The sequence below is a fragment of the Natator depressus genome, chromosome 21 (genome assembly GCF_965152275.1).
Source record: "Natator depressus isolate rNatDep1 chromosome 21, rNatDep2.hap1, whole genome shotgun sequence".
NCBI lineage: Eukaryota > Metazoa > Chordata > Testudines > Cheloniidae > Natator > Natator depressus.
The window spans coordinates 9797002-9819904 of NC_134254.1; the positions used below are offsets into that span (position 1 = coordinate 9797002).

General features: G+C 47.3%; 3 protein-coding genes across 3 annotated transcripts in view; 1 reads left to right on the plus strand and 2 right to left on the minus strand.

Annotated features, from left to right (window-relative positions):
- Positions 1 to 3143, plus strand: part of ITPR3 (inositol 1,4,5-trisphosphate receptor type 3) — an 82597-nt gene extending 79454 nt beyond the window's left edge. Inside the window, exon 58 of the mRNA XM_074936463.1 lies at positions 764 to 3143. Coding sequence (XP_074792564.1) covers positions 764 to 832 — 69 coding nt within the window. The 3' untranslated portion in view covers positions 833 to 3143. The remainder of the gene's footprint in view (positions 1 to 763) is intronic.
- UQCC2 (ubiquinol-cytochrome c reductase complex assembly factor 2) lies at positions 2386 to 10335 on the minus strand. Its single transcript, XM_074936464.1, has 4 exons — positions 10131 to 10335; positions 3863 to 3937; positions 3393 to 3462; positions 2386 to 2557 (listed from the first exon to the last, which is right to left on the minus strand). Exons 1-4 carry the CDS (start codon positions 10266 to 10268, stop codon positions 2460 to 2462), a joined length of 381 nt encoding a protein of 126 aa, XP_074792565.1. The 5' UTR covers positions 10269 to 10335; the 3' UTR covers positions 2386 to 2459.
- Positions 10336 to 13852: 3517 nt separating this feature from the next.
- The window catches only part of IP6K3 (inositol hexakisphosphate kinase 3), a 41465-nt gene continuing 32414 nt past the window's right edge, over positions 13853 to 22903 (minus strand). The window contains exons 3-6 of the mRNA XM_074936005.1: positions 18428 to 18635; positions 16832 to 17010; positions 15967 to 16142; positions 13853 to 14793 (exon numbers count right to left, since the gene is read on the minus strand). Of these exons, the coding sequence (XP_074792106.1) occupies positions 14317 to 14793; positions 15967 to 16142; positions 16832 to 17010; positions 18428 to 18635 (1040 nt within the window). The 3' untranslated portion in view covers positions 13853 to 14316. The remainder of the gene's footprint in view (positions 14794 to 15966; positions 16143 to 16831; positions 17011 to 18427; positions 18636 to 22903) is intronic.

A 22903-nucleotide genomic window follows, 5' to 3' on the forward strand; every position in this document is an offset into this window, starting at 1 on the left:
AATTCCTCACCAGCTGCATGAGGACACAGCTAGACTCCCCCTCTGTCAGGAAAACTACACCTTAAAGCACAACTCTCTTGCCTTGGTCTCTCATCATATTATCCCCATAAGAACAGCCCTACTGGCTCCATCTAGCCCAGTATCCTGTCCCAGATACTTCAGATGGACTGAACAGAACAGGGCAATTTTGAGCGATCCAGCCCCAGCTTCTAGCAGTCAGAGATTTAGGGGCACCCAAAGCGTGGCGTTTCAATGGACCTATCCTCCATGAACTTAGCTAATTATGTCTGAACCCAGTCATACCTTTGGCCTTCACAACATCCCCTGGAAACGAATTTCACAGGTTGAGTGTGGATTGTGTGAAGAAATACTTCCTTTTGTTTGTTTTAAACCTGCTGCCTGTTAATTTCAGTAGGTGACCCCTGGTTCTTGTGTTATGTGAAAGGTTAAATAACACTTCCTTATATACTTTCTCCACATCATTCATGATTTTATAAACCTCAATCATATTCCCCCTTAGTCGTCTCTTTTCTGAGATGAACATCCTAGTCTTTTTAATCTCTCCTCATATGGAGGCTGTTCCATATCCCAGGATGCAGTCCAGGGTAGGGCTTTCTTTGCCACCTGCTTAGCAGCATCCCTGGAAGTTGAAAGCCCTTGGAAGGTGTATGTTTGACCCCAGCCTAAGGGATGGGCCTCTTAGTGTGGCTAAAGGAACAAGAACAGTGTTCCTGACTACATTGTGTCCTTATTTTAACTCTAGATGACAGAGCAAAGGAAGCGCAGACAGCGCATCGGTTTTGTGGATGCCCAGAACACCATGAATCACTGAGGCACACACAAAGCATCAGCTTTGCCAACCAACTAAATCCATGTTATCGGCTAACAAGGATGTTTTCACTGGCGTCTGCGCATCGATCACATCTTCAGAAGCTGGACAAAAGCCTAGGTTACGGCTGTAAGGTTTCAACGCCAGCCTTTTCCTTCTCCATTACATCTCTGCAAACATTTTGCCCAGCAACCGCCAGGAACCACTAACTTACCAGATTTCCCCACTGTACCTGGACCTGCAATTTATCCCAATGCCCTCAAAGGAAGGTAAATTATTTTGGACTTTGGTTCCTCATTGCAATAACTTTTTGTTCTGTAACATGAATTATCTTTCTTCTTCTCCATGCACTACATTTTGGTGGCTACCCCCTTCCAGAGGCGATAGCATTAATATTGTTACTAGCAATTAGAGTTGCAATATTTAACTTATTCCAAGTAGTCAGTGGACAGTCCGTGGTAGATGTGGAACTTTGCAAGCCAGACATCTTGTTCACTGTACCTCACAACGCTGATTTTCCTCCATTTTAAGAATCCCATCTATCGGTGCGGCGTAGTAAACTCAACGAGATGTATTGATAGTACAGTGCATCTGATGAGTAACGGCAAAGCTGTTGCTAGTATGACATAGTCTTTTATCTTCCGTGGACAGACTTTATTTGCGCAGTAGTGGGAAACGGCAGGTTTACAGCAGTTCACTGTGAAGAGGTATTCTGTGTTTATTTTCATCTCTGATGTAATGTTTTACAAACTTTTTATTTTGTTGTTACTTAACTAATATGTAAATTGCCTTAACTAAGTTAACACAAAATCAAGTCATAGTAAAAGCTGAAATGAGGTCAAAGAACCTCTTCTCAACACTCTGTTATGAATTAATAATATTTATAATAGCATCCAGAGGTCTCGATCCGGCAGGGTGCTGTGTGAATACAGGTCCCCATCCCAGAGGAAACTCAGTTCAGAAGATGGTGATGAGTGCAATAGACATACAAAGATCTCTTATTGCAGAACTACCATAAACACCACAGCTTGTCTGCTGCAGGTTTCAGTTCATGCCAGGGGAAAACTGTTCAAATGCATAACAGCAAGAGGCCATTAGTTCTTCCCCCTCCAAGGCACTGCATCAACACGGAGCTGTCCTCTGGCTTGCCGGAAAAGACACTGATGCTGCTACTGAAGTATGCAGTAGCTTTTAAGGAAGATTGCAAATAGGCCTCAGTAGATGGAGTGATCAGATTTTGAACTTGGATCAATGACACTGAGAAGTAACATCCATTCTTAAACCACAGGATGTGCAAGAGAATGACACACGCAATAGCACGCGTGCATACAAGAATTTGTGAATACCTAGTCCGAAGAGGACCACCATAACAAGACTTTAGTGGCTGTGTTATATTAAGATTATAATCATCCTAACAGGCACATCTGCCCTGCCCCTGACTCTCTCATCTCAGTGTCTCATTTTCCATATAAACACACTGTCCCACACAATCAGTATACTCGTTCAGTCCCAGATTTTAGAACAACAAAACGGAGAGCCCTCAGGCATAGTTCTGAATGCTAGGCTTTATTCATCATGGCAATATACAGTGCTTTAGGAATATGTACAGAGGGGGAGCTGGGGAGAGAGGTTATAACTTTGAGTCCTCTTCAGCATTCTTGGCAGAGAACTTCTCTCGCAGTTTTTTCCATTTACCTTTTCTCATTTCCTCCATCTGTTTCCCGCTGTCTGCAATTGGGGGAAGGCAGAAAAGCGGATGAGATTGAAGTTTGGAGAAGTCAGTTGAACAGAAATCTAATGAGTTTGTATTTCAGTGCCTGGAGGCAAGTTCATTTTCTCATCCAAACAAACAAAGGGGCAATCCTTGCCCTGCCCAACAACAAACAGTCAGTTTCCACATGCTGCAGTAAAAGTCAGGAACCGGAGCAGAGCAAAACTGCAACTGCACCTGATAAATACACTGGCCGAGTGTAGTTGTGCATAGCAGCACTCGTTTTTCTCTAAAAGGCTTGCTGCTATTAGGGAAGATGTAAAGAGCAAAATTAAACCTTTGAGAAGACAGCTGAGAACTACTGAAACAAACCTGTTGAATTTTTTGCACTTTTAATACATATGGTGTGGCAGGCATAGAGTAAGTTTCTTCCCCGCAGCCCTGCTCCTGAACCTTAAGTATGACCTGAACAGACAATATCAGTGCAGCAAACCCAGGGGTTGATAAACATCTGACCAACATGCTTATTTTCCCTGTTACTTCTCCATATTTGTATGGAGGTCCCCTGCGGTTTTCTAGCCGTGGGCACAGTAGTAGTACTTTTCACTTAACAATACTAACCACAGGGACTCCCCAAAACTAGGTGATATAGAGAACTGAAATCATAAGTGTTGTATTTTTTTCTTTAATGGGAAGGTATTGCTTTCAAGAAGTGCCACACCAAGGGCCCTGAGGAGTGAAATTCTGTTTATCACTTGGACCAGGTAACAGCAGTGCAAGCTACTCCTGTAAGCCTGAGTGGGGGAAGAGTAATCACAGACTAATCAAACAGAACCTCATTGGCCTCGTTACCTGTTGCTAGGATCAGCTTGCATTCTTCCACTGTGACTCCAGTGAAGCTCGTATCTTTTAGGCGTGGATACTTCCCAAACAAAACAAAACAAGAATTTACTGACTCAACCAAACTCTTTCTCTGCTCCCTCCCCAAGCCCGTGCTTTGCTTATCCTTATCCATCTGCTAAATCCTAAGCACAACATTCCTGTTGAAATACTAGCAGTGGCAAGAGTCATAGTGCCACCCTGTGGCCTTTAGGCTCATCTCCAGCAAAGTTCAAACACAAATCAGTTTAGACAAGGTGGGAGCTGCTTCTGAAATGACTGAACTTTTCAAAGGCTTGTGCTGCTCAAAATGAGTTCAGCTTTGTTTTTCACAGCGAAGGTGCCGGGCAGCACGTTTATTAGAGGAGCACCCAAAAACCCGTATCCGATTTGTGGCCGATGTGTGCTGTACAAACACGTGGTCCCTGGCCTGAAGAGCTCACCTTGTTTTTATAGAAATTGGTGTGGATTCTGACTAAACTTTCATACATTTGGTCACAGTTTGCAGGGTCAGCAATCTGAAAAGGAACAGAAACATTATGAAACTCTACAATAAATGCTTCTCCTTGTAAGTAACAGGCCACATGCAAAATGAGAAGAGGAGCACCTTAACAATGGAACAGAAGTGGCAGTATCCTGTAAAATTGCTAGAGGTTCAAGGATAAAAACTGTGTTCTCGTTCCTCCTGCTGGGCCTATACATGCAACCCTCTAGTAAAAATGATAAAACTCTGCTCATAAGAATTTGCTGGATCAAATGTGAACAAAATATTCAATGGTAAAGAAATAGAGCTGGACAGTTTTCTCCTCATGCCCGTCCGCCATTACTGTAATGTGCAATAAAGGCTCCTTCACTCAAATAGCCTACCAGCCAGATTTTAAAAGGTGTCTTATTAATGAGTTAGGGTAATCTGTCTGTTAGAAAAATTTCATTGCTATCAAAGGGTATGTACATATCTGGTGGTCATCACCTGGGTGAATGTAGGTGGTGCCATTTTTCTATATCACATTGTGTTTAAACATTATTGGTCATCCAATCTGAAAAAATTATAAAATCACAAAAAGGGCCATAACTTGAAAAAGCATAGTCTAATTTTGCTCAAAATTGGCAGAAAACTTCTAAATAATGCACAATGTACTCAGAAAGAGTACTGTTATGGAACGCTTGGGAACTATTTAGCTCTAAGTGATAGATTTTAGGCATTTTCCCACCCTTTTTTGCCTTTGGTTAAAGCAAAAGTCTGTAGTAACATGCCATCTTGTCATTATTTACAGAATGGACTGATCTGCGAATAGTCTTTCTGTCTATGACATTAGGCAGATAAGAAGACCCCTGGTGCCTAATTATAAAACATATTTTTGATTTTAACTGCTGGGCCAAAGTCTCATGCACGCATGGTGCTTGGTTCCTCATTTACCCTCTGGTTAGGTCAGGTCTGTCCATGCCATGAATTCAAAGTAAGCAGAGACATAGCTACCTCCTAGCCTGTCAGATCATCTCGGATATGTGACCAAGGCTAAATGTTTCACCTCCTTGCCCTGAACACTGCTCACATGGTAGGTAACGGGAGTAGGCTTATAAATAACAGCATGCAGTTAGGTTACTGACTCACCACAGCTGATAGTCCACTCTTGTTATTGGGCTGGGCTCAAATCACTTGTTTGGTACAAAGCTAGCAGGGAAAATCAGCAGTGTTCACATAGGCCATATCTCACCAGCCTTCCCGTGATCTGACAAACACACAGTCCCAAACCCAAGAAGCTGAGCATTATTAGACTTCCACAGTGCTTCTGCAAAGGGGTGCTGCTGTGAGCAAGAAAAGGAATGCCAACAGGCGCAAGAAGGCACAGAGGCTGCAGTAACATTTCTGTTTAAAGGTAAACTATGCTAGTAGCAGGCTTTGGGTACCATGGGTGGTGAAAATTTGGGGTCATGGTCAAGGGGTTCTTGAGATACAGCTTTCCTCTCCTCCTGGCAAAGGACTTGTGCTTAATTTTAAAGTGCTCTAAGCTGCAAATGCAGAGCCAGACTGGTTTGAGAACTGGTATGCCAGACAGAGCGCGAGCATGACAGCTGAGGTACAATTTGGGGGTCATGGGTGATGAGAGCCTCCCCTTTCCTCTGACCTGGAGCACTCCAGCAGCGTTTTAGTTGGAGGTATGAACAGCACTGATGCAGAGCTGAGCAGGGAATAAAGTGTGCTCAGTACATGCTATAGCCCCACCCCACATAAGTCAGGGACCTTAAGAGCATCACACACAGCCTGTACCATAGGAAATCTTGGTTCAATTTCCCTCTCTACCTGATGAGAAGAAGGGCTCTGAACAGGGAGCACCCCCAGTCTTTCCTACTGAAGCTGTTCCACTTTAATTCACTATTAACTGGGCCCAAGCAAGACTCAAACATGAGCAGCCCTCTCTAGCATGGTGGTTAGGGTCTGCTACTGGGATGCTAGCAACCCTAGTTCGATTCCCCCCTCTGCCTGAGGAGGAGCTTCTCTCAGTCTTGCCAATTCAGGCAATTCACTTTAATTAACTATTCATTGGGCCAACTAAAAAGCTAGAATCATCACTCTATAGTCCCATGGCTAGGACTCTCGCCCAGAATGCAGGTGATCCCGGTTTGAGTCCTCTCTCTGCCCCTTAGAAGGGGTTTGAAGAGGGTTCTCCTCTCTCCCAGGTGACCGAGGTGGGGGGTCCTTGTTTAAATCCGCTCTCATTCACAGGAGCCATTGTCTTCCTGAGAAAGAAAGGGGGCTTGAATTAAGAACCACCCACCAGGTGGGGGGCAGTCCCTGGGATGTGGGAGATCCACGTTCAAGCCCCTGGCAGAGGGGGGACTGGATCTCCCACAGCCTGGACAGGGGTCCGGGACAAGAGTGATTCATTTTTATTTTTTTTCCTCCTGTGCCCACTTCATTAAAAAAACAAACAGCCTAGGTAGCAAATCCCTTCATGGCAGGAAGAGGTGCGAATTGAACCAGGGCCTCCAACACCACAGCTCAGTGCCATAACCACTGAACTAAGGAAGGCTTCTTATAGTTACCTCTTGCTTTGGCCCAATTAATAAGAGATGAAGAGCAAAATATACCTTACTTCAGTGATCAGGGCACTCACTTGAGAAACAGCAGATCCCAGGACTTCATGTCCTTTCTCAAGGTAGAGGAGCAACTGAACTAGGAGACGACCGTTGTTATACTTTGTTATTCACCTAATACATTCATACAAAACATTCTACAGCCCTTCTAAGAGTCATTACTGTTATTTAAGTACTTTTTCATTGTAATCAGAGCTACAAAGAAGACCATTACAGTTGTATCATGTGCTCTTTCGACTTTATCTCTGGCTGAGAAAATAAATGTGTTTTATAATTAGAGGGTAGGGGGTCTTATCTGCATAACTTCATAAAAATAGCAGACAGAAAAACCTGCATAAATTGGGAGAATTAAGAAGCGATTGTTCTTTCTCCACAGCATCAGGTAATGGCTGGTGTTGGAGGCAGGAAAAAGAGATAGTGAACTGCCAACACTAAGCCCTGGTCTACACTAGGACTTTAGGTCGAATTTAGCAGTGTTAAATCGATGTAAACCTGCACCGTCCACACGATGAAGCCCTTTATTTCGACTTAAAGGGCTCTTAAAATCGATTTCCTTACTCCACCCCTGACAAGTGGATTAGTGCTTAAATCGGCCTTGCCGGGTCGAATTTGGGGTACTGCGGACACAATTCGACGGTATTGGCCTCCGGGAGCTATCCCAGAGTGCTCCATTGTGACTGCTCTGGACAGCACTCTCAACTCAGATGCATGATTGTTTGCCGTGGCTCTGACGCAGGGAGGGGCGACTGACGACACGGCTTACAGGGTTGGCTTACAGGGAGTTAAAATCAACAAAGGGGGTGGCTTTACATCAAGGAGTATTTCAGACAGGACTTCACGGAGGGTTTCATAAGAAATGGTGCACCTAAGTTATTGTTTTTATTGGAACAAGGAGGTTAGTCTGGCCTCTGATTGATACATGGCTAGATTTACCTCACTGCACCTTCTCTGCGAGTGACTGCAGTGTGACCTACAGGAATGAGTCCAAAACAAATCTGGTCTATTTCTTGTTTTGATACACTCCATCTATCTTTTACCTCTTTGGCTGGCAGCAGATGGTGCAGAAGGACTGCATGCCATCCACATCTCATGGCTGCTCGGCAGAAGATGGTACAATAGGACTGCTAGCCATCCTCATCTCTTGCCTGCCCGGCAGAAGATGATGCAATAGGACTGCTAGCAATCCGTATCACCTGCCTGCTCACCATAAGATGGTTCAATAAATAGGACTGACTGCAGGACTAAAGAGAATGACCTGATCAAGTCACTCCAAATTTAGTGCCTGTGCCCATGTCTGCCCAGGCGCTCCTGATCGATCTCACAGAGGTGATCAGGAGCACCTCGGACATGACAATGACGGCTACCAGTCCTATTGCACCATCTGCTGCCACAAGGCAATGGGTTGCTGCTGCTGTGTAGCAATGCGGTACCGCATCTGCCAGCACCCAGGAAACATACGGTGACAGTGAGCTGAGGGGGCTCCATGCTTGCCGTGGTATGGCGTCTGCACAGGTAACTCAGGAAAAAAGGCGCGAAACGATTGTCTGCCCTTGCTTTCACGGAGGGAGGGAGGGAACAGTGGCCTGACAATATGTACCCAGAACCACCCGCGACAATGTTTTAGCCGCATCAGGCATTGGGATCTCAACCCAGAATTCCAATGGGCAGCGGAGACTGCGGGAACTGTGGGACAGCCACCCACAGTGCAACGCTCCGGAAGTCGACTCTAGCCTCGGTACTGTGGAAGCACTCCGCCGAGTTAATGCACTTAGAGCATTTTCTGTGGGGACACACACACTCGAATACATAAAACCAATTTCTAAAAAACCGACTTCTATAAATTCAACCTAATTTTGTAGTGCAGACATACCCTCAGTATCACCATACTTGATCTCCAGACTAAGCACACTTTGTATCCAGACCTAAAATGACCCTGCCAGTATTTGAGTTATGATAGCTACAGTAGCTATTAAATGGGTAGTAGAAATAGCATTGGAAAAAAAAAAAAACAGGTGGCTGAAGGGATGTGTTGGGGATGGATGTAGGTGTAAAGGGCCTGGGGAGGATCGCGGGGTGGGGGCTGTGAGGGGCAGGAGGGAGGCAGTGACTTCAGGCAGAGATGTAAGAGAAGAGGTGGCTGAAGGGGCGTGTATGGGGTACAGGTGTAAGGGGGTGACTGGGCGCTGGGGGGGCTGTGAGGGTCCGGGGGGGGGAGGGCAGGGGAACTGTGGGGCAGTGGTTGTGAGCAGACGTGAAAGGGAGATAAGCTGGGGGTGGCTGGGGGGCTGCAGGGGGTGTGCACGGGGTGTAGGTATCAGGGAGTAGCTGGGGCGCTGGAGGGGGGCTGTGAGGGGCAGGGGAGATAAGCTGGGGGGGGGCTGCACGGGGTGTAGCTGTCAGGGAGTGGCTGGGGGGGGGGCTGGGGCGGGCCGTGGGGTAGCGGTTGTGAAGGGGAGATAAGCCGGGGGGAGGCTGCAGGGGGTGTAAGTGTCAGGAAGTAGTTGGGGCTCTGGAGGGGCGGCAGGGGAGCTGTGGTTGTGAAGGGGAGATAAACTGGGGGTGGCTACACGGGTGTAGGTGTCAGGGAGTAGCTGGGGGGGGGGCTGTGAGGGGGCCACGGGGGGCAGGGGAGCTGTGGGGCAGTGGTTGTGAGCAGACGTGAAGGGGAGATAAGCCGGGGGTGGCTGGGGGGCTGCAGGGGGTGAAGGTGTCAGGGAGTAGCTGGGGGAGCAGGGGAGCTGTGGGGCAGTGGTTGTGAAGGGGAGAGAAGCCGGGGGTGGCTGGGGGGCTGCAGGGGGTGTAGGTGTCAAGGAGTAGCTGGGGTGGGGCAATGGTTGTGAAGGGGAGAGAAGCCGGGGGTGCCTGGGGGGCTGCAGGAGGTGAAGGTGTCCAGGAGTAGCTGGGGTGGGGCTGGGGGGCTGTGAGGGCTGGGGGGGGGCAGGGGGGCTGTGGGGCAGTGGTTGTGAAGGGGAGAGAAGCCGGGGGTGCCTGGGGGGCTGCAGGAGGTGAAGGTGTCCGGGAGTAGCTGGGGTGGGGCTGGGGGGGGCTGTGAGGGCCGGGGGGGGCTGTGGGGCAGTGGCTGTGAAGGGGAGAGAAGCCCGGGGTGGCTGGGGGGGCTGCAGGGGGTGAAGGTGTCCGGGAGTAGCTGGGGGGGGGTCTGGGGGGGCTGTGAGGGCCGGGGGGAGGGCCGGGGAGCTGTGGGGCAGTGGTTGTGAAGGAGAGAGAAGCCGGGGGTGGCTGGGGGGCTGCAGGGGGTGAAGGTGTCCGGGAGTAGCTGGGGTGGGGCTGGGGGGGCTGTGAGGGCCCGGGGGGGGGCAGGGGAGCTGTGGGGCAGTGGTTGTGAAGGGGAGAGAAGCCGGGGGTGGCTGGGGGGCTGCAGGAGGTGAAGGTGTCCGGGAGTAGCTGGGGTGGGGCTGTGGGGGCTGTGAGGGCCGGGGGGGGCTGTGGGGCAGTGGTTGTGAAGGGGAGAGAAGCCCGGGGTGCCTGGGGGGCTGCAGGAGGTGAAGGTGTCCGGGAGTAGCTGGGGGGGGGGGAGCTGTGAGGCGCGGGCCGTGGCTGTCCCCAAGCCCCGGCCCAGCTGGGGGCGCGGCCGCGCTCCCGCCCCGCGGCGCTCACCTGGGTGCTCTCCCCCTCCCGGAAGGCCTGGGCCACCCGCTGCCGCAGGAAGGTGCCCAGGTCCCGGCCCCGCTTGGTCTCCTCCACCGGCCACTCCTCGCAGAGCTTCAGAAACCGCCGGTAGCGGGTGGCCGCCATCTTGGGACTGAGGCCCACGCGCACCCTGCCAGAGACGATTAACAGGTCACGTGACTCCGAACGTGCGAATGAGCCGGCGAATTGTTCAAAAGTACGGCGGGCGAGAGGGACCGGTCCGCACGCATGCGGAATCAGAGCGGCCGTTCGGCTCGTCTTCCGTCAGGTGGCGCGTGCGCAGCACGGTCCAGCGAAGCCATGTGCTGCGGGCTGGAGTTGGGGGCAGCCGGAGGCGGATACGCATGCGCATAGAGCCTGACCCTGAGACGCAGCTTGAGCCCCCTGTGGCTGGGAGCAGGGCAGGCGGGGTGGAGGGGGCAGAGCCTGGGGCCTGCTCCTGACCTGCCTCCAGCCAGCCTGCTGGATAGGGGCAGATCTGAGCGGGGAGGGGAAAGTCTCAGTGCCTGGGGCATGCTCCTGCCTGGGTCTCCTCTGCCTGGGAGCAGCACCAGCACCTCAGGGATATGGTCTGCAGCGAGAACTGGGGCAGCCAGGCTCCAACTAACTCCACAGCGCTTTGACCGGACCACCAAGCCGAGCGAGGCCCCCGCTTGTGAAAAAACAGCCCTGGGATGGCGAAAGAGCAGGAGGAAGTCAGGACCCCCTTTGCAATGCAGTTCTTAATCTACACTCTGAAGCCTATCATCCTTTTGGTTTATACAGGGGTTCTCAAACTGGGGGGTCGTGACCCCCCTCAGGGTCACAAGGTTATTACGTGGGAGGTCACGAGCTATCAGCCTCCACCCCCAAACCCCGCTTCTCCTCCAGCATTTAGTATAGAGTTAAATATAAAAAATGTGTTTTTAATTTATAAGGGGCGGGGGGTCGCACTCAGAGGCTTGCTGTGTGAAAGGGGTCACTAAGGCACGGGTTTATAACCTGTCATTTGAGAGAGACAAGGTAGTAGGCGAGGTCGTATCTTTTATTAGACCAGCTTTTGGGGGTGGAAGGTAAATCCTTTCAAGCTATACAGAAGTCTTCACTTTGTGTAGCTCGAAAGCTTGTACCTTCCTGTCCTGTCCTGTCCACCAACAGAAGTTGATCCAATAAAAGATATTACCTCACCCACTTCATCTTCCTCATATCCTGGGACTAACATGCCTGCAATAACAGTGTGTTTTGAAAGGCGGCTGCTGAACGGTGTTGCTTTGCCCCATCATTTAACAGCCTGCTGCCTACTCTGCGACGTACAAGGCTTTGTGCCGCTGACAAAGGGATCTGGCTTCTGCTGTGCTGCAAACATGTCCGTGCCAGGCTACCGCCTGCACGGCACAGAATAGCTAATGTCAAGCGTGCTTTCTGGCCATTTTAAAAGCATAGAAAGGCGTATCCATTTCTCCATCTCCACTCCCAGCTAACAAGGTTGTACTCTAAATCAGAGGCATACCTCGTGCCAGATGAAAGGCTAAATCCTGCCCTGTGCTACTGCATAAAGAGGAAAAGGACGTGTAGGGAACCTCTTACCCCTTTGCAAGTAGCAGTGAAGCCTGTCTCCTGCTTAGAGAAATAGCTAACGCAGGGGCTTTCACAGCATGTAACCAAACTTTCTTGGCCTGTTTCATCAGTCCTAGAGGAGTTCTATTTACAGCATTTAGACACTGCCTTCAGCTGCACACCAGCAGGAGCCCCTAATGCATTGGAAAGCAAGGACATGGCCCTGCCTCCTCTTGGGTGTCTTGCAGTTAGGGGGCTCCTGGAGGGAGCAGTCCCTATGCTTCACAGTCTGCAGCTGTGCTGCTTATGGCCTCCACCCTTCTTGCGCACCTACGGAGCAGCAGGGCTATAGTTTATATCCAGCAGGAAGCTCTGGCTAGAGCGCACACTCCTCCTTTTCAGAGGAGCAATCAAACACCACAGCCCAACCCCTCACCCTCACCCCTTCCTGATCCCTTCCTGTGGCAGCCAGGACAGGAGGTAGGCCTGAGTTTGTCTCCTCACACTCTTTACTACAGCTGCAGAGTTATAGCACTCTTGAAGACCAGCACAAGGGTGCATTGATCTATCCAGGTAAACAACAAGTAATGAGGGAATATTTTCCCTTTTGGAGGGTTGTATGTCAGTATTGGCAGAATGAGGATGCTCGGCAAGAAAAGAGCTAAATGTGCATCTTAGAAAAGGAAAGTGAACATAAGAATGGCCCTACTGGGTCAGACCAAAGGTCCATCTAGCCCAGTATCCTGTCTTCCAACAGTGGCCAATGCCAGGTGCCCCAGAGGCAATGAACAGAACAGGTAATCATCGAGTGATCTATTCTAAAGTGCTGCTAGGATCACATATGTACAATTTGGGCCAAAGCAGTTGGTGGTTTGGCACCTTGACTGCTCAAGTGGGGCTACTGTGGCTCTTTGTGGTCATCTGAGATTGTATGCTAGGAACATGCAGTGTCGAGAACAACTTCCATTAAAGAACTTGATTTCACCCTGCCTAAGTAAAACATACAAGCCAGCCAGACGATTGAATTTGCCAGCCATAATTTATGGATATTCACCAGCTGCATGCAATAAAGTACACCTGAAAGGGTTTCTCTTAAGGGGATATTTAAACCTGTGAAAAGAATGGTTCTTTTAAAGCAATCAGTGCTAAACACAACCCAACTTCAAGTGGCACCAGAAGTGAGGAAAAGAAGTGGACAACAATAAGTGACAGTGACCTGGACAATTTTATTTACACTTCAGCTCCCCAGTAATTGGACTTTGTATCTCTGTTCTTGACTTAAGGACATTCTAACAGGTTTCCCATATTGCACAGGAAGGAATTGGTTATATTGGTTGTTCCGTATTCTTATCTGCCCACAAATATTGTAAGCATTTTGTTAAATTTTCCCAATTGTGTGTTCTCCAAACACACGCACGCACACACTCGTGCACACATACACAGTTCAAAAAAAAAAAAGAGACCCTAAATGTCCAGTTCCTGACTCAGAGGGCCGGTCCAAACATGGAGTTATTCTGGAATAACTATTTTGCACTTTGGAAGTGGATTAAGCTAAACCAGAAAAAGGCACTCTTATTCCAGAATACAAGCACCCACACACGGAGTTATTTCAGAACAGCTGTTCCACTTTGAATTCACACTGTACCTTATTCTGGAATAAGTTTCATGCACAGGCAAGCCTTATGTCACACTACCAGGTCCTGATGAGAATCCTTTCATGACCAGTATCTTACCTAATCGGCACTCTTGACATCAGTATCAGACAGACTCAGCACTCTCTGATATATCTGGCTCCTTTCCATCCCCTCCTTCAGAAAACTCCTTAGTCTGCCCCCTTATTCTTCCAGGGCATATTAAGTACTTGTACGATTCTGTTTGTGCTTTGTAGCATCCTCACTCATGCCTTGGGACTATAAATTCCTTACACCAAGGACCTCTTAAACATAGCACCTCTTATATAGCACCACATATACCGTGTATATATATATATATATATATATATATATATATACATACATATACATATACATATACACACACACACACACACACACACACACCGTACTGAGGGCTTCACACATTATCACAGTCTTAAAAGTGCCAGGTGTTTGGAGCGTGAAGATCAGAAAGTGCAATTGTCTTCTGTTTGTGTCATTGAATGTCCTTGGCCCATCATGTTAAGCTTGGGTTGAAAGTAATGCTGCAACTTGTTAAGACCTGCCAACACCTCTTAATAGTCTTTCAACTGCATGGTCTTTGCTTAGCGTTCTTGGGTTTGCAGGTGATATGGAGGTGAGCAGGCCCTATGTTAATTTTAAGATTCTTTCAAGTAATGCTTTCCTCTTGCTCGCAAACAAATCAAGGACAGCAGTAAAAGAAGAAAGGAAAATAAATCTTTAGCGAGATCACAGACACGATGGATTCTTTTCAATCCTTTGCTTTTACAGTTCGATTGGGTAATGGCATGTAGCATCTTCTGCGCTTTCCTAGCAAGGCACCAATGCTCTCATTCCAAACAGTACACAGGATGTTCAAAAGCCGGGAGGGGCCCCATGCATAGGCAGTCCCTTCCTGGGATATCTATCACCACAAAGTCCATGCTGTGTCACAGCATGTGTCATTCTCCTTCTCTGGTATTCTCAAGAATTTTGACAAGATTTTCTAGCCCGAAAATATAGCCATGGTCTGGCCCGTCGTAGATGGTATGATTATACTTTGAACCTTTATAAGTGGTGTGAGCAAAATCTATCATGCGGACGTCAACTTTGGGATGACCCGTCCCATGTGGCATGGTGCGGTTTATGTTCTGAAAACACCCCTGAGGATGGTTGTCTAAGGTTTCTTTATTCTCCTTTGGTTCCTGTCCATCATAGATGATGAGAAGGGAGCTGGAGTAGAATCGATAGGAACTCTGGCTTTTGATGACTGAAAGCAGAGCCTTTAGCTGTGACACAATGGGTTCTAAAACGTCTGTTCTGAGACGGTTACCATTGTGAAGGAACTGGTAGAGGGCCTGTCTGAAGCCATCAGGTGACAGTTTCCTTCCATAATACTTGTCTTTGCAGAGAAATTGGCCAGTATCTGCTTGGTAAACCTTGAATAAAAAGAATAATAATCCAGATTGTCTCTCTCTCAAATTATTGCACCTTCGAAACATCCTGCATGTAAGTAATCCAGCTAGTTCGACAGAAGGAAAAGCACGTAGTTTTGAGTTAATCTAAAATGAAAGGGTCCACAATCAAGCTGGTACATGAGATGCTTAGTTCCTCTCCAGTCTCAACAGTATATGGCAATTTATGCAGGAGGCCGCTAACTGAATCTAAAACCGTGTCTACATGGGAGGTTTAAGCTACTGCTATCCAGCCACTGGGATAGCTGCACTGGTACAAATCCCTAGTGTAGGCAGGCTATAAGCTGCAGTTTGCACTGGTGCAATTTACCCCTGCCTGAAATGGGTATAAGATGCATGGCGGAAAATAGTGATTTATAGCAACTTACCCCCATCTACACTAAGGGTTTGCACGAGTGCAGCAAAACCAGTATCTGAAACTGGGATAAACAACCACTGTAGACAAGGCCTTAATAAAGGTGCCACCCTCAGCTGGTAATGCACAGTCAAGCACAGAAATAAAGAATGACAAGGAAATCTAGACAGGAATATTGACACGATCAAGATCTGGGAGTGGATACAGAATTAGCTTCCATACCACATGTAATTTAAAGGATAATCGGTTCAGTATCAGAACGCTGAAGACCGGAGAGGAATCTACTTGACGCTAGCTATTTATAGTGCTATATATGTGTTTTAATCATAATAATTATCCCGCAGACACAGCAGAGCAATGTTCTAAATCTTCTCAGAGGCATACGTGAAACAAATTTATGCTTTCAGTATCTTGCAGGAAGAGGTGACAATTTCAGTCATGAAGAGCCATAATATTTAGCACAAAAAGGGTGTCTGGTATTTGCACTGACTAGACTAGACAGCTCCTAGAAATTGAATGAGCATGGAAAGTTTATGTTCTTCTTTCTTCCAGGTTCCAGTCCTGACTAACACTGAACAGCGTGGGCAGAGAATCAGGGCAATGTATGTGTCTAGGGCCAGATATATAGCTGGTGTAAAATGGGATAGCTCAACTGAGATAAAGAATGAAGATATGGCAGTTTATACCAGCTGAGAATCTGGCCCTTAGAGTTTAATAAGAGGTAACTCCTTGTGCTTGTTTTGAAGAACAGAAATATTGAAGGGCTCAAGAGGCCACCCTACCTGCATTCCGCAGATGCGAACTCCAAGAGATCCAGAAGTGCTCTGTTCACACTTCTTTATGTGGCGTGCTTTCTTCTCTTCTGATGCATCATCTCCATGCTGCCTGGTTCCCATCTTCAAGTCCAGAATGCAGGGATATTGATACTCTGACACCACGTTTTCAAGCAACAGAAACTCTGGACACATGAGTTAAGGAGACTTGTTATTATTAAATGTACAACTGAAATAGGTCTTAAATCAGGGGTGGCTCTGTGCATCCTCTGAAGTTCACCATAATCATTCACAATTGTAATGAGACTTTGCAATCCACCTTTACCAGCACTCGTCGTGGCTACTGGCCTCTTGTCGCCAGTTTCAGCCAACTTATTCTAAGTGCAATATCACCAGGTAAATTATCAATGGCTCAGTTCTCTAGTGTGGATGCAGCCCAGGGCTGTCAATCCAACACCTTTCATCAACACTGACGTCACTCAGGTCTGTTGGTGGCGGGGTTAAACGGCATTGATCACATGACCGGTGACCAGATGACATGTCTTACGAAGGAGAAGAGCTGTTGCTGCTTTGATCCCTTTACGTGAAGGGCTCCCTTGACTTTGGATGGCCACCCTTTGAGGTGGGGTTTCTTTTAAACACAGAGAGGATCCAGAATGCAGTTAGTTACATTGTGTTCATGCCCAAGGGCTCTGGGGCCTGTTATAACCTACACATAAAAATGTTTCATTGATTACGCTTGTGATCCATTATTAGCAGCCAATATACACACTATAAACTCTCCATCAGAAGGCTGGTTTCCCCCCCCCCCCCCAGCATCACCGCTATGCAATAAGCAAAGTGCAACAAGAATGGCGGGAATGAAAAAGGATACGATGTGGTTTGTTCTCATCAAGTTTGGAGCACATGCGGTTCAGGTGCAGTTGGTGGCAGTGCAGTGCCCAGGGATTATAGCTCTTTCCTTCTGGCTGGTTCCCATTTGTATCCTCCATGAGCGAAGAGATGGCCGTGTGGTACTGAAGTTCCGTCCTAAAGAGTGCCTTCCCTGGGCAGCTAGACAAAGTCCACCAAAGCAGCAAATCTGGTTTGTAAGCTCCCAGAAAAGAAGCTGGCTTTTCCCCTCCTTTTGTAGAGTACGAAACCCGATATGGGAAATTTTCAGGGGCCCTCAGGGAAATAAGTATTCATCCTGGCTAACCTGCAGGGATCCTTTGCTACCGAGCCAAAGTCCTTTTCAGGAAGTTAGGCGGTTGCTTGGTGCCAATATTTTTTCACTGCAATTTTAAAGCGAGTTTGGCTTCTGTGAAAGGGCCCAGATTCATTGCACGGAAGCCTGGGATCTCCATTTATCCCCCTAACAGGGGCAGCATAGGCAAACGGCCTGCCAACGTGCCTTATCTGTGGGTTAGAGGGACCTCCTCTGATGGGGAGAGTGGATTCGTTCTCCCTGTATATTCAGCCCTTGGTCTCATCCATCTTATGGGTATGATTCCTCTCTCATCGAGGTCAATGGCAAAACTCCCACTGGCTTTAATGGGAGCTGGATCGTACCCCTAAATGATAGCTGAGCTGGGTCTGTTTTGAACCAGTTAGAGTGAATGATCCTGCGTCTCACTGAAAACATTTGAGAATGTAAAAGGTCAAGGCAGGTCTCCCCTGCAATTCTAGCAGAGCAACTGTTCAGAGCTCCATTGAGTGCTGTAGACATAAGCCAGCATTGGGGGTGGTCCAGAGCTGCTCCATGCAAGGAGACTATCAGGAGGTATTCTTATGAGTGTAAAGGCTGCACACGTACCCTTTACAGCCTTTTACAGGGTACAGCTCACTGTCCTTTGTGCAGCTTTTGTCACTGTTGAGCTTCTCTGGGCAGTGATTGCGGGACAGGGGGCACAGCCATGTCTCACTTCCTTCCTGCTGCTTTGGGGCACCCTGCAACCCGGCAGAGGAGGTGAAAAGCATCCCCTGCTCTCTCCAGAATTCAGGGACTGCAATTCAGCCTGTTGGCAAGTGGAGATCAAATAAGAGGTGTTTGTGAAAAAGGTGCAAATCCTGGTCACAATCACCTAGGTGTCAATCTGGAGTGACTCCACTAGTCAGTGGAATCGCTCCAGATTGGCACCTGTGTAAGTGACATCAGAATCTGGCCTATTGTTTTGGAGGATTACGGAGAGAGAAGGCCGCTGAAGCCAATGGCTGGATTCTGATCTAATTTACACTGCAGTAAATCAGGAGTCACTCCACTGGAGTTACACCGTGGCAAAACCAGAGCAAGATCCGATGCCGGCCCATTATTTGTTTGGAATATTCCTACGCCAAACATAAGCATACCACACACCTGGGCTTTGTGCCTACAAGGCACAGACTATAAATGCGATCAGTCTTGTATTCGGCTCAGATTGCAAGCAGAGCTACTGCTGCTTCAGAGCCCCTCGACTCATGCAGCCCCCTCTTGCTTGCATGGGGCACTCACCTGTCTTTGATGGCCTTTGCGAAAGGTGTCTGACTCCATTTGACAAACAAGCGCTCACTGCTGGTGGTTGACGTCCGCTTGATCTCCTGCCATAGCATCACCGAATGCTCCTTATCCAAGGAACTGCAGTTGTCGGTCGGCAGGCTGGGGCTGGCTATCAGGCCTACATTCCCCAAGCTGTCCTTTCTGAGGCACACCGAGATGATACCTACAAAAGGAAGGAGGATCGTGTGAATGTGGCAAAAATTTCCCTCCCAGGCAACGGGTTGACCTGCACAGAGCCATTACAGACCAGTCGTTGCTTGCATTATTATCCCACTCTGTTCAAGGTGCTTGTATCAGAACTTTGATACTTTAGCAGTGCACTAACCCAGGGATAGCTTAGTGCTCTAGCAACTGCTGAAATCAGATCCTCTGCCCTGTAAATGTAAGCAGTCCCTGAGCCTCTGGAAAATAGCTGCAGGCTTTTTAGATGCTCCTTTCTCTTCCCCAGGTACTACCATTCCATCCAACCCCCACCTTCCTGCCTCACATGGAAGCTATCCTGTACAGCATGTTCTTTGCATTCTCCACTCCACCCTGGGCATTCATTCTTTCCAAGCTACGTAACAGATAAACCAACAGGGGCCAGACGCAGGATTCTAGAGGGCTTGGCTCGCTGACAAGGAGCCATTCAGGTCTCTCGCTCTTGAGCGGTTTTCCAGCAGCAGGGAACAAAATGAGGGTCGGAAGGGAGACGGAAATCCATGAAACAAATGTCAGTGTGCACGACAGCACAGGAGCTTAGAAGAGCCACGGCTGCAGGAAAAGTGCTGCACGGTCATAAGGAGTTTCAGTAAAGCCCAGGTCGGGAAGTGCCTATTGCAATGATTCCACGGCCACACAGGACTTCATGGTCATCAGCATGGACAGAACTAAGGAATTTCTGCTCCAAAGTAATAAGTCTTCAGCATTAAGTCAGACCTATTGCCTGTACCAGCATTAGGGTCTTGTGGTCTCCAAGGGTTCTCCAGGCAGTGGCATCTGAGCAGGTCCAACATTCTGTCCAGGAGAGGCAGACAGAACTCTGGGCTAGGAGACTACAGTTCCAGGCCCAGCTCTGCCTTGACTCAGTGTCAATTGTAGCCTCTAATTTTGGATACCCGCGCTTTTGGGAAGCCCAATTTGAGACATCTTGGGCTTGATTTTCAGCAAGGTTGAGCCCCTCGCTTGCTGCTGAAGCCTCCCTGTGCTTCAGCTTCCCCACATGGCAACAAAGACACTCTTCTAAGGCACAGTGAGCTCTTCCAATGAAAAGTCCTATACAAGTGCCATGCAGAACTATTGTATATCCATCCGTGAATACGTTACGTAGTCAAATAGCTTTGTTGACCGAAAGATTTCTCGCTCATTTCTGCAGTTTTCCCCATTACTCTGAGCCAAACTCATCTCTAATGTAACTCCACTGAAATCAGTCTTCAGATTTCTTATAAACGGCCAATGGCATTTTTAATGACCGCAAAAAAAAAAAACAAAAAAAAACTACCATTGAAAAATACAGAGGAAGACTGACTACTTAGAAAGCTGGCCTTGAATAGTTTATCAGATTATTTTAGAAACAAGAGCAAGCGTAACAGTATCTTAGCAAAAAGAACAGGAGTACTTGTGGCACCTTAGAGACTAACAAATTTATCTGAGCATAACACAATACAGACTAACCCGGCTGCTACTCTGAAAAGTATCTTAGCAGCGTGACCTATTTTATCACCCTTTGCACTGTAACAAATGGACTGTTGAAGTAAAAGGATAGCCTGGTGACTTAGAGCCTCCCAAATTCCAAAAGGTTTGTGGGGGTTTTTGTAGGCAGCAGCATGAAATCTATCAGTGGCTGTGGAATTAGCCAATAATGCCCCAGCTGGAGGGCATTCTTCCAATTGCAAACCAAGGAAAATACACAGGGCCAGCTCTGCAAAAGCGTGTGTGAGGGTCTGAACACTGGCCCACAGTAATTACCTTTGTGTGTATCAGCTATGCTGGCCCGGGCTTGTCCTTCCAATGCACTGTATTGTTTTTTCCCTAGGAGTTAAAGACCACCAGGAATGGAAGACTGCCTCTGCAACCACTCCATACTCCCATGGGGGTGGGGGGGCACAGAAGAGAACACTAATTGGATACATACCTCTCTCTTGCTTGACTTACAAAAGCTTGGAGTGCTAACCATTAGGCACCATCCTTGAATATTCAAAACATCCCCCAGTATTTCAGCTGTGCAACTTCCATTGACTTTAATAGGCATCAGATGGCTGAACCTTTCTGCCATGCAACCTTTTACATATCTACCCTTCTCTTAGCAAAGTTTTACAACAGGGACCCTTGCCTCAGCGCTTCAAATGACAAATGACTCATGGGCATGGCTTGTATTCGAGGCAGCTATCACCTTTCAGGGAAAGGTTGATTGCAGTGGTCCCCTTGCTAAGAACAGCCCTGATTTGACAGGGAGGACTCCTCTGTCAATTCCTTGTGAACTTCCTCACAGCAGTGCCAGCCCAGAGTCCAGCAGGACAGGCATTGTCAGAGCATTGCCCTTTCAGTATTAGACAGGATTCCAGCCATGTGAGCTTCTCACAGCAGTGCCTGGTCATTTCCAACTCCCACAATGGTAACCACAGTCCAAAAGCAGCTTATAACAATGGCTTCAGGGACCTACAAAAGCCACCAACAGCAAGAACCACACAACTTGGCAAAATATAGATCTGGTTTTCCTATCCAGAAATCCCTAGGTGGAAACCTCCCCGTTTCATTAGTCTTTGAAAGGAGATGTATCTTTGAAGCTTAGAACAAAGGAAATTCTGTTTTCCGAAGGAAATATGATGAAACAATTATGGAGGCCCCCTTCTTTCCATTTAGAGAGAGATTACCATCAGAAAATGACTGTGAAAATGGCAGTGTCTTACTCCACTGAACTGCCCCCCTGCTTGTCTTCAAAGTCATATCGGCTGACTTTGCTGACTAAAACAGGTTTCAGAGTAGCAGCTGTGTTAGTCTGTATTTGCAAAAAGAACAGGAGGACTTGTGGCACCCTAGAGACTAAAACAAGCGCTCATGGCCTGAATTACGGAGGTGCTGAGCATCCACTTCAGGTGGAGTTGTGGGTGCTCAGCATTTCTGAAAATCTGGACCTTATCTTCCCCCCCTCCCCTCGTGCTAGCATTGTAATACCAGCGCAGTTTAAAGAGAGGGAGCTAGATTTTATTCTGGCTTGTGCATCACCCCCAGAATTGTAAACTAAATTCCAGTTGCCAAATCTGTATTAGAGATGATCATGCAAGAACCAGTAAAACATCCAGCTTGCCTCTCAGAGTCCCAGTTTGAGTCTGCATAGCAGGCAGATAAGAAAACAATTTCATCTAAGGTAAATCGATGCAATCACTGTGAGACAAACGTAAGACTCCTCAATGTTAACTCTACGGTCTGTTTTCAGATGAAGTGAGCTGTAGCTCACGAAAGCTTATGCTCAAATAAATTGGTTAGTCTCTAAGGTGCCACAAGTGCTCCTTTTCTTTTTGCGAATACAGACTAACACGGCTGTTACTCTGAAACCTGTTTTCAGAGTATATTTCTTATCAAATACATTGTAGCTATATCTCAAATGCTGTGTGCAACATTCAAAAGCTGTCCCAATTACATAGCATCAGATGGTGTAAATTAGCCTAATAATTCCATTGAATCATGCTGGTCTTGCCCTAAACGTACTATATAGTATGAAATGGATAGGTCTTAAATATCTTATCTTAATATGAAGATTAACAGGGACGTTTTTCAAAGGTGCAAGGGGCAGTGAGGCATCAAAATTTCAGTGGAATATGGACACACTTGAAAATCCCAGCTTTAATAAATATATTTTGTTTCATGTTATATAGCACTATGGGACTGGGCAAATTTTGCTTATATCAGATAATTGACAAAACAAATATATAATACATGGTTTAAGGCATATTGGCTGCTACTGTACTTCTCTTTTATTCCAACTGTGGGTTTATTATCTGAAAGCAAAGCTTTGTTGCATTAAAGTGCTTTCCATTCCCTTCCTTCCAGTCCCACCAAAAATTCTGTCCCATTCTATACAAAGCAAGATAGGCAGACAGAGTATATTTACAGAAGCTATCTGCATGCAAGAGGCATCTCTACAATTTGCAGGAGCTGTTTTGCTATGTAGCTTGCTACCTCTTCTCTCGTGTATTTATTTTTAAATTTAAAAGTGTGTTTATTTACTGCCACGCACAATAGGAATCTGAACAGAAGTGGGCCTGAAAAATAAATCCATAATCCTGTAGCCAGCTCAGAACTAGACAGACAGCACTGAGAGACAGGGTGGGGTGGAAGGGAGGGAAAACGCTTGTCTCAAGGTCATCTAATCTGCCTGAAATGGGTAAGTGAGCTGCCAAGTCTGTGCAGATGCTCTTTAAAGAACACTAACACGGTGTTGGATTTAAATGA